Source organism: Perissodus microlepis, chromosome 16, assembly GCF_051167445.1.
Source record: "Perissodus microlepis isolate ML-2025 ecotype Zambia chromosome 16, ASM5116744v1, whole genome shotgun sequence".
NCBI classification, from domain to species: domain Eukaryota; kingdom Metazoa; phylum Chordata; class Actinopteri; order Cichliformes; family Cichlidae; genus Perissodus; species Perissodus microlepis.
In genome coordinates, this window is record NC_140476.1 from 24,043,014 (window position 1) to 24,055,233 (window position 12,220).

The 12,220-nt window shown below is 40.5% G+C and overlaps 1 protein-coding gene across 1 annotated transcript in view; it reads left to right on the forward strand.

Moving 5' to 3' along the window:
- The first annotated feature begins 203 nt into the window (after window positions 1-203).
- kcnh3 (potassium voltage-gated channel, subfamily H (eag-related), member 3) overlaps window positions 204-12,220 on the forward strand; it is a 165,460-nt gene continuing 153,443 nt past the window's right edge. The window contains exon 1 of the mRNA XM_084954961.1: window positions 204-1,094. Within this exon, the coding sequence (XP_084811087.1) occupies window positions 1,019-1,094 (76 nt within the window). The 5' untranslated portion in view covers window positions 204-1,018. The remainder of the gene's footprint in view (window positions 1,095-12,220) is intronic.

Consider the following 12,220-nt stretch of genomic DNA (forward strand, 5'->3'; position numbering starts at 1 on the left):
AAGTGACAGGTTCAACAAAAGGACTTAGGATACAGAATTTGGTTTCAGATAATAAAATTTGTACTACAGTAATTCAGACAAGATACTATCCGGTTAACTTGCGCTGTTCCACCAGGAGATGGCGGAAGCAGACTTTAATACGAGATCAGCGCTTCCTTCCGCTGTATTCAACTGCACGCATCCATGCGGTCCGAGGAAACCCAAGAGCGAGCGGAACAGTCCAGTTATCTTGTATCCTGATTGATAGCACCCTTATGAAACGTTAAAGCCAGAAATACAATGTGCAGGTCTTTCCGTGTTCATTTCTAACTTTAGGAACCGGATTCATAAAGACACTGTAAGATGCGCAAAGGTGCCTTTTGTGTAATCCAGCCTCCAGCACTTACAAAGCCTCCGCAGGGCTCGCTTCCAGCAAACAGCAAACGGAGCGTTTCTCCCCAACCCAACAGGTAGCTGCGTTTAATTGGATTTTACTGATCATATCGAGGAAAAGGCCACTGGCTTCCAAACCAGTCTCTTTGTTGTTTCCCACCTCCACTTTGAAACAGGATCACGGCTTGGCAAGGACCCGAAAGGCCTCATGTGACTCGGCATCTGCTCTCAGTTGTGGCAAGATAACAACGCAGAGAGAGAGGGAGAGAGAGAGAGAGAGTTGAGGAGGAGCTTGCAGCTATAAGATTAACTCCACTCACCATCAGCACCAAAACTTGCATCCATCCTTGTCTCGTAACAGCGCGCGCACACACTGGCGTTTTTATTTGTTTGGTTGTTTCACCCCCGTTGGGAGGTGCACAGGTGCATCCCACGGTTAAGACTCGCTCTGTGCTGAGTTGATTATGGTCACAACCCCCGCGGTGCCAAGGTGGAGCCACCGCGCGTATCTCGAATCGGTGCGCTTCTCCAGGGGCTGGGATGCGCACCGGGCACCTCTCGCTTCCTGCCGAGTTTCGGGTCTGAGCAGGAGTCAAGCGCTGCCCCAGGGCGCAGAGGCAGGAGGACCCAGTCTACCCGGAGCAGGATGCCAGTAATGAGAGGGCTACTGGCCCCGCAAAACACCTTCCTGGACACAATAGCCACCCGCTTCGATGGCACCCGTGAGTAACAAGCAGGAGCTCTCTGATGAGCTCATTATCTCGTGGCTATTACACACAGTTAAACCGTGTTTTTGATAGAAAACAACGGTGCAATATTAATCTTTATGTGACTGATATACATTTAGGAGTATTTTCAAGTATGCAACTTTAAAAGTAAAAACAGATATGTGCGCTTCTCTCCGCCACATGTATCCCTCTAAATAGTGACGTGCTCTAGGAAAACGTTTTCTCAGAGCCACTGATGGAAAATTTGCGTGATGGCTTTAAGTTCCATAGTAACAGTTTTAGTCTTGTACTCTTTGCTTCTAAGAAATGAAGAGTGATTAGTTTAATTCAGTTTTATTTCGTGCTGTAGTTTTTTCTATTGTGGACACTGTGTCCAAGCTTAACTCTGTGTCATCTGCATGTTTTAGTGATGCAGTTTTAGCAGAAAGGTTCCCCAGAGCGTTTGTACTTCACACCCAGGATGAGCACACGGGAGTCCTGCCTTAGTCTGATCTCTGTCACAGCACTCTATTCTGTTCAAGCACAATAAAGATGCCGGGGAGAGAGAGGAGGCAGGATGCACAGGCCAGTTATTTTTTTCTGTCTTTGGCAAGAGTGTCTTGTGAACAGATGCAATGAGCAGCCCGTGTGTGTTTGGGCCCATGCTGGGTAGGTAGGCGGGTGAGAGATTATATCGTGTTTGGGGTGTTCAGTTCTCCCTTTTTTTGTTTTGTTTTAGTTTTTTGCATCGATTATTCAGGGTGATTGGAGTTTATGTGAGACTGTGAGCGGTGGTGAGCCAGTGACTTCAATAAACCAGTTATGTGTGACAGCGGGATAGAAAAGATTATGGGACCAGGCAGGGAGCAAGATGCTCAAAGGCAGATCCTGATCTCACTCAAGGTTTTTCCAACTCCTCTCCCTTCCTCTCCTATTTGGACATTTAAAATCTCTCACTTTAAAGTATACACGAGTCTTCATGAAGTGTGAGAAGAAAGGTTACAAAGTCTCCTAACGCTGTATCGTGTAACTCCACATTATTCATAGGAAACACTTAGAGCACACGCAGGCCACACATTGGCTGACACCGAAATTCTAAGGACTCCGCTCACGCCCTCATTGTCTAAAGAAGAAATGGTCTAAGTGGAACTGTTTCCCTGTGAGCGGCTAAAACACAGGCCTTCCACTTGCCGAGGTGCTGATAATTACACATTTCCAGCCGTACTGGTGAAGCCATTGTAATTAACACGAATGGATGTCAAGAATTCATTGTGGCCTTTCTGCCTGTCAGGAGCTTGTGGGAGGCAGGGAGGGCAGGATGGGAGAGTGTGTGTAGCTACTCCTGTGGAAGAGGGAGACATTTCAGACGTCTAAATATAAATCCATTTGGGTTCTGGCTGTGACACAGGTGCAGATATGTGTTTTTTTAAATGGTATAGCATTAGCTCCTCATTAAAACAGACACTGGTGCGAATGGGAGAAGGCCACCTAAGCGTCTCTCTGTAGAGGTGATGGAAGCTTTGTGTCTGAGTGAATACTGGTGTGTTGATGTGTTTCTGTGAAAAGCCATTTTGTTGGGAGCTGAATCAAATGGCAATAACAATTACTTGTAAATGCCATTCATCCCTGCTAGAGTGATATCTGAAAGCACTTTATTTTCTGTTGTTCAAGACTGTTTGCTTTGTGCGGCTGCACCACTGTTTTAGCAGACTCCGTGCCAAATGTGGCAACACCACTAATGCACTTCCAGTAGTCCCTTCAGTTCAGAGCAGGAAAGGCTGTTGAAGACAAACCCTGGAGAGAACGGAAAGTGTACATAGCCAATCCATACTGGCCTCACTGACAACACAAAAACCTCTTTGCCACAATTTTTAAATTTGCACAAGTGGAATAATTTTAATGTATTGTGACATTGGGCATAACAAAGGCTGGTAGGTAAACAGTTTTGTAAGTAAGCAGCATGTATAGAGCCAAATGCTCTGGACAACCCTTGTTTTTTGGACACCTTGGGTTTGGCCAATTACCTGCTTTGACTTGGTTGAAAGAAATGCATTGCTTGCAGATTATCGTATCATGGCTGACCGCTTAATAAGATCAGTGCTGCACTAGGCCCATAATAATCAGTCATTTCATCGACAGGGCTCTTCTACATTGCCAATAGAAAATTTGCATATGTTACAATAGGAGAATGCCCAAACCAATAAAAGGAATGACTGCAGTTTTTAAATCTGAATCTGCTGCGCAATTTAATGTAACATGATGTATGACACAAACAGAGCCGGATTTACTTCATTTTTGGGACCCACTTTTTTAAGCAGGTGCTCTTATCAGCTTGGCTAGATGAAGCAAAGTATTTGAATATGCCAATCTGCTTCTGACAGGTTCCAGAAGCAGATATGTGATTGTTTAAACAATCAAGAAACGTAAATCGATTTAAATAGGAAGCTTTGAGATGTGAGTCGTTACCTTCTTTGTCTTAAATGTACTCCAACCTTTGCTACGTGAACAAGAACTGTATTTAATGCATCCGTCACATTACAGCTGACTGCTTAATAAAACCGGTCTCTGCAACAGGCCTGTAACAGTTAGTCAGTTTACTGACTGGTCTCTTGACAGAGGATTAATTGTCCACTTTTTCAATAATCAGTTAAATTGATCTAGTTATTCATCAAACTCATTGGGATCAACCCAAAGTTTGCTATTATATGCTCTTAAAAAAACCTCTAATTTGAAGATTTCAACTTGCTTAAAAAAAAAAACACTTCTCAAAATTTTTCTTACAGTTAATTGAAAACAGCAAATAAAAAAAAGTTGCAGGCCCAATCTTCACTCAAGACAGTTGTTCCATTCATTTCTATCTGAAATATTTTACTGGTTAGCCTCATATAACAAAATGGAGCTACTTCATCCAAAGTGTAAAACAACAAGATTTTGTATACTTTAGGTAATTTTTTGTGCATTTGACACTGAAGACGTGTTGCTGATGTTCTCGTCTGCTGGCAGTAGATGAAGGAGTTAAAACAATTAAAGAGACAGATTCCATCTAGATATAAGAACAGACATGATGTCACACACATATGGGCTTGAGGTGCTGCATCCCACTGCAGACATCAAAGCTTCTGAATCATACACTTGGAGGAAGGTTATTATTTATAGACCACTGTCGTGGTGAATGCTGTAGCCAACAGCTCTCAAACAGCATGACGGAAAGACCATACAGAGTCACACGTTTTAAACACATTTGTCAAATGATCTGTGATTTAATGTTTGTTTTTCACTTTGTCATTCATGGATTCTTGCAATCGTTATCATTGAGATTTTTTGGAATTTTTAATATAGAGAAATCATTCTGGGTGAAAGTGGTGAGGAAGAATATGGAAGGAATTAGTCCTCAGCATAAACCTCGTGCTCGGTTCAATCAATGTTCATTTGCTGCAGTGCTCCCTAGAAAAGACGGCAGCTGTGTGGGACTGAGTCAATTGGTCCTATTAATTGAGTGGGTCTTGGCTTGGTCTTAATCAGGTTAGGCCAAGAGCTGTGCTCATCACATGGACTTCCTGGTCTGGCACTCTGCATAAACTGCCAGGAGCCATGCTAACATCCTTTCTCATACTTCATTCAAAAATCCAAAAGGAGATTACGTGCATGAAGAAGGACAAACTATCATACTGTCAAGAGTAGAATTTCTATATTATTTTAAAAACAAGGTGCACTTGCTGTGTTTCCCAGATAGAACCAAATAAAATAAGTTGCAAATCAAGACTTTACAAATTTTGCACTAATGTCAGCATGGATTTGAAAGTTTTAAATCAATAAAAGTGTCACTTAGGCTGCTGAAAAAATCTTCTTGTATCATATTTTAGTTTAGAAGATAGAATATATAGAATTATTATGTTGAACATGTTATGCACACAATACTGTCTGTGCAGCAAAGCCTGTCTGCTCCAGTCACACAGAAATGAGGTATCATTTCTCACTTTCTCACTCTAACAGCTGAGATAAGTGTCAAATTATCTGACAGTCCTCTCTTCTCCACCCATCACCCCTCACTTCTGTTTCTCCTCCTTCATTAGTTGCCTCCCACCTTCCCCTTTTGTTTTTCACATCATATTTTTTACAGGTAGGTCCATGTGCATACGTGTAAGTGAGAAACCAAGTGAACATATCCTCAAACCTACAGGCAGGAAAACATGTCACCACTTCACCGTGCCCGTGTTTATGTATCTGTGTGCCCGTTTATGTTTGACAGCACAGATTAATGGTGAAGCGTGATTGTGTTTCGTGTGTGTTTCCCCTGTGGCTCTTTGTGCTTAACCCCCACCCCCTTCCCGGTCTTTTGTCAGGCAGGAATAGATGTAATGATAGTCCTAATAATGAGTTGCCTAGCCTCTGTCACTTTATGGTATTAGCAAGCTGCACTCATTATATTCTACGCCAAATAAAAAGACTGAAAATCTACATTAATGCTGCAAGCTCCACGAGGCTGTGTTTAGGCACAGTGGTAATTTGAGCTAAAGCGGATGTAAATAACTGGAATGTGCTAATGTGTTTCAGATGGGTGCGTCTCAAATGTCATACTTCTGCACTTGTGCTAAATGCTGTGTAATACATGTACTTGGATGCTCTAGCTTAGCTTAGGGGTTAGGGTTAGAATCAGTAAACGTTTCCTCGGTGGTCACCATCTTTGCTATGTAGCTAAAAAGAAACCTGCACCAATTTTCAACCAGTATGAACTAGCTAATAGTTGTTATATCTGTTAACTTGCTAATATTTAAAGATATTTACCAGGCATTCATGTAATTAATTAACTAATTAATGTGTTGTGCTGTTTGCTTTTTATTTTCGTTAAGCTGTACTCTAGAAGAATTTTGTGTCATATTTTTGGTCCAAGGTTTGGCATGCAGTTGACTTTAATATTCAGATATTACAGTCATCACTTCTGAAAGTGTTTGAGACAAGACTAGCCTGTCAAACTTCAGACTACGCAGTTACTGCAGAGTGTGTAAGACAACTTGGTGACACCCTGGTGACCTCTGGTTGCTAGGGGAAAATATGTATTTTTCCATTGGTTGGCAAGTGGTTGGTGAGTATCGCTGAGTGAAATCTGCCATATCTCAATGCTACACCAAAAACCTTCTTGCGATTGCTTTGGTTGGGATCAGAGTGTCACAGTCATCCTTAGTTTGCATGGAAGATGACAACTTGTTTGCGAGCACTGCCTAACTTATCATAGAGGAGCCCTCTTCACAGTTTTACTACCACTTAGCAAGTCGCTGGTAAGTGTTTGCAGTCTTCCATACAGACTATGGCCGTCTGTGACAATCTGCAATTACAAGGAAGTTTTCGTTACAGCAACATCTGCCTGTTTGCAACCAGTTTCACATGGGGACACCAAGCAACCTCGTGCAAGCATTCAACAATCGGTCAGGTAATACAAAATACACTCTTCTTCCTAGTGACTGGTTACCAGGGGTTACTGATTGGTCTCTAGGCCTGTGGGAGGCTTTAGCAATCAATTTTATTGCAACTGCCAGCAACCTTCAGCAGCTGGTTGCAGAATACAATTTTTTCCCCTACTGATTACAGGCCTGTGTGACTGGGGCCATAGCAAACTAACATTTACACTGAAATCTAGCTGTGTGCTTACGTCAATAAGTAGATCTTGATGGCAAATCTCTGACCCTAATTTTTCCACAGGTCTCTTCACCTTTAAAGGGAGTTTGCAAAGTATTTCTTTTAAGAGGAGTGTTGTGATTCACATTAAATACATACAAAATTATTACATTCACAGCAAACAAGTCAAGAAGTGCTTGTCTAGGGAAATCTAAAAATATACCAAAGTGATGTACCAAAGTAAAGCAGACTCTCTCCTTTCATGTCAAACTGTTCCCTCATAAAGCTTCTCACAGTCCTACTTATATACATCTTTTAAATTACTACCATCTTGACGCAGTTGACTATTGTCTCTGAACACAGAAATAACGCAGCTGCATGGGCTATGCACTGACAGGGGAATGTCCCGTTAATAAAAGCTGGAGCTTGTCAAGCTGAGAAGCCAGCAGCTTGCAGCTGGTTTTGCTCATGTGCGTTGTATGACAGGAAATGATGCAAGATTAGCGTGACAGGCAAGCTGCGGGTTCTTTTATAGCGCTTTTCTACTCTATCGTGAGCACTCAAAGCGCTTTACACAAGTTGTACATTTGCCCGTTTGCACAAAGTGCTTCTGCAAACTAACAATAACTGACATCCACATATGGATGCACCAGATAGCAACATGGGGTTAGTATCTTGCCCTTACTTGGCATGCAGACTGGGATTGAACCACCAACCTTCTGGTTAGTATGTGACCTGCTCTATCTCCTGGGCTACAGTCTCTACTTTAACTGGTCTGAGATCAGTTTTGAGCTGTGCTTGAGGTAGCATTAGCAAAAAACCAAGCACCCGTTTATCTTTGTAACAAATACGTTTTCTCTTATTAACCAGCTTGGCTAACATACATGATTGAATGTTTTTACTCCAGAAAAATTACTTTTATTATTGACACTTTAATACAAGTTTTATGTGTAGTGAGGTGTTCATAGGATTTTATTGCTACGTTTGCTAAAGCAGTCATTCTAAAAATGTCCTCCTCCAGTCCACGAAGCTGGCAGAGTGGTATATTTTTATTCTGGCACATTTTATCTGGTTAAAGAATAAAGGAAATGTAATTTTAATTTGATTTTGTTAATATCTTCTTTTTTTCCAGAATTTGCCTTCCAATAAAAATTCTGAACTGGGACTTTTTACAATGGATAGAAATATTTCAACTCTATAATAAATTGGATAAGAAATCATTTGAAACTTTTTACTTTTAGATCAAGGATTCTTTTTCCAAGTATTCACAGGAGTCTTTAATATCCAGGATGGGTTTTTTATGGCAGGTGACTGATCAACATGTCTAAAAACTTTTTAGGAATTCTTAATAATTCTTAATAATTGGCCGGTTAAAGTGATCATGGATCTAAATATAAGTCTATTTTAACTGATAAACTGTTAATGTACTGTAATGCTGTACAAGTGAGAAGTGATTAACAGAAATGGTAATCAGAGTTAACAGTACGCTAAATGAAGTGTAAGTTTTATCCGATTTTGATCAGCAGCACACATGAAAATCAAAAATCAAAAGAAAAAGTAAATTCTTTGTTCCTGAATGTAGTGTAATTGTGCTGTAATATGCATCTTGTTATTAGAGGTGAAAAAGGCAGAAAGGCACTGGAAGTGGAAACAAAATAAGCAGATATCAGATGGGGGTCGATGGGTGGGTAATGAATGTGGTCTAAGTACTGGCATGAATAGCTGCAGATATAATCAAAATACAAAACTGTAAGGGAAATTTGGGTTAAAGAAGACATATCCCAAATACTAACAGTATTATGTAGAAGGCCATTTTCATTTCAGGGAGAGAAATAGTGCAGTTTGGGAGTTTGGCGTTAGTGATGCACGTCTGTCCTAACTATTTATTTTCCAAAGGGTTACAGATGATTTAACAGAAACCACACTCGTTTTCTAAAACTAAGAGCTAGTTTTTAGTGTGGGAACCTAACCAGCGGGTAGAAGTTAAAATAAATTAGAAGTGAAAGTAAAGATGGAGTGCAGAAAAGTGAACCAAAGTGCAGGACAATAGCATAACATGTACAATGATCATCTGATGTTTTTGATGTTTTGAAAAATATGCTGGATGGTTGAATAGCCTACTGCAAAAGAAACCTATGTACTGGGTAAAACACAACAAAAAACTAAACTAAACAAATATAGAAAAAATCCTGCACCTTGTAGCCCTCCAGCATTGTAAGACATGTAAAATGGGATTGTTTTCTCATGACCAATATTGCAGTGACCCGCATGTCAAGGCACTGGCAACAGCAGACACTTTGTGTAAGACGGTGGGACAAGGGCAAAGGCTTCAGGTGACAATGAAAACAGATTTACAATGTACGGTAAACTTTTGGAAGCTATTTGTTTCTCTTCACATTGTGCTGCCTGTATAAATACAATAGTAAAACACAGTCATACTACACTTGCTTTGTCAGCTCCGTGGAGCATAAGGAGAAGAGAAATAATGAAAGTATCAATTAAGTTTGCTCTTGAGCTCATTTATAACCTCGAGAGCTCTCGGTAAAGTAAGCACATCTCCGTCAAGAGCTCATTTCATTATTTCTGAATTTAACAGTCTCCTTTTTACACTCACGCTGTGCCTGCAGTCAGATTATGAAGTTGATAATCAATGATGAGAGAACTTGGCTCTGTTACTGAATAATGTTTTTGACAGATGGATGAGTCGCACAGTTCAGACAGCAGAAGGTCTCAGAGCTGAAATCATAGGATCTTCAGGTGGTTTTGGTTTTCTTAAAAATTCATGGGCATGCTAAAATAAAGTCCCTGCACTCTCTGAAACTCACTACTACACACATAAGGTATCTGGCTGCAGTATGCTGTATTTTTATAGGCCGTGGGTGAGTCTCAATCAATAGATACCCAAACAGTCATATATTATTTACAGCAGCTGTTTGTTTAAACCCCCCCCCCAAACCAGAGCAGTTTACTTAGGCGGCAGATAAGAAGAGGACGCAGTATCATATGAAAGCAACGTATGCAGTGGTTTAAACAGGATTCCTTATATACTCTATATATAATCTATATACCAGTATATAAATCGTGTGTTTCATCGTATGAAAAAATAAACAAAAGCCACGTCCTGCCGCTATTAAAGTTGCCCCTGTGCAGTTTTTCAGCCCTTCTAGACCTTGTTCAGTATATCTTAGATATGTCTCTATTAAAGATAAAGACCTATTTATTTCTATTTTAAAAGCCTTTAAAATAGAAATATAAAAATTTCCTTTCAAGGGCAAAGTAATACTTTGAAATTCATTTGAATTTGAAATTCATTTGGTAGAAATAACCCGAGATCTGGCACGTCCATTGGGATGCTGAAGTACTTTCACAGATGAAATGAAATGAAAACAACAAAGAAGAAAGATTATTTATAGCATTTCTCTTTTTCTTCTGCAGCATGCACTAACTGCAAAATGTTTCACTGATAATGGTTATTGTAGTTGTATTGTAGTCTTTATTGCCTTTTTCTATTTTGAAAAATCAAAGGAAACTTTGAAAATTGGTTTGGTCTCAAATTAGATAACACATTATGATAAGCATTAATATAAATGGCAAATTAAAACATGGTAAATAGACTGGTTCTTATATAGCACTTTCTGCTCCACGTGGGTGCTCAAATCGCTTTATACAGCATGTCTCATTCACCCATTCACACCCATTCATATGAGCACTTCTTTTTACATCTAAGTGCTTTCTATGTAACATTCACACTCCGATGAACGCATCTGGAGCAACTTGGGATTTGGTATCTTGTCCAAGGATACTTTGGCATGCAGACTGGAGCAGCCAGTGATCGACCCACAGTTCATGGTCGGGGAGGGGGTGCTTGAGCCTATTCCAGCTATCATAGGGTGAGAGGCAGACTGCACTCTGGTTAAGTTGCCGGTATACCATAGGGCAAAGAGACAGAAAGAAATTCACTTTCAGATTTTTAGACAGTTTAAAAATGATGAAATAAGTTTTGTCTTTGGACGGGGGGGGGGGGGGGGGGGGGGAGGAGGAGGCTCTCATGCAGGCAGGGTTAGAGCATTTGAACTTCACACAGAAAGGGCCCAGCCAGTAGGTTCAAACCCAGACTAGCTGTTACGTGATAGTGCTAACAACATATCAGCTATGCTACCTTTGTAATATTTTGTATTTACTAATCAGTAAGGTTATAATATATGTTTATGTGAGTAATGTGTACAAAAAGTAATAATTTTATTAATTATCATTTAATGCAAACAATCGGGGAAATGAGAGTGGGGAAAGTAGAATTCAATACTAAACATACAAGACAAGGGTTAACAGGAAATGACATAATCGCAACAGCTAAAACAGGGACAAAGGCTAGAGAAGTTAAAAAGAACACAAGGAAGTAGAAACTACCAAACACCAAACAAGGAAATATAAACTCAACTATGGATAAAGCAAAACCAGGAACCAAGGATTCAAAAACCTCTAGAAAGATAAAAAAAATAAATAATAATTCCAAGCAGCTATAAATAGATAACAAAAGATAAATACAAAGAAAAACATGAAGGAGAAAAAGTAAACGGTAAACTAAGAATGAAACTGAACATAATTAAGGATAATTAAGAATCTCGTTATTATGGGATTAAGGAGTAAGTAACCAGTATTTAGGAGTCTTAAAAACACAAAACATTGTGTTTCAGAAACATGACATTCACACCAGAAGGTTAAAAATTGTTCAGCTGTTCCCTTAATTTTTTGAGCAGTATATTTGATCATAGCTGATAAGTGACAATTACACTTACTGTCTGATGACACTGGTGCATCTACTTTTGTATATATTATGTATTTGTTAAGGATTATTAATGGTGTTTGCAAACCCCACACTATGCATACACACATACACACACATACCTACATACACCATGATCATGATGGTAAATGGCCTGCATTTGTCCGCTTTACTCAGTCCCTAAGGACCCCAAAGCGCTTTACACTACATTCAGTCATTCACCCATACATTCACACACTGGCAATGGCAAGCTACATTGTAGCCACAGCTGCCCTGGGGCGCACTGACAGAGGCGAGGCTGCCGGACACTGGCGCCACCGGGCCCTCTGACCACCACCAGTAGGCAAACATGGGGTTAGTATCTTGCCCAAGGATATTTGGCATGTAGCCAGGAGGCAGCCTGGGATCGAACCACCGACCTTCTGATTAGTGGCTGACCTGCTCTGCCACCTGAGCTACAGCCACCCGATGCTGTAAGGCTATGATATATTAGTCAACTGAACTGTTAAGTGTTCAAATACTAACAATTATGGGATTTGTGTAAATATTTGTATACACCATATACACTGTATTGCAAAACATATTCACTTGTCTGCCTTCACGTGTAGAGGGCCCGGTGGCGCCAGTGTCCGGCAGCCTTGCCTCTGTCAGTGCGCCCCAGGGTGGCTGTGGCTACAATGTAGCTTGCCATCACCAGTGTGTGAATGGGTGGATGACTGGTTGTGTAAAGCGCTTTGGGGTCCTT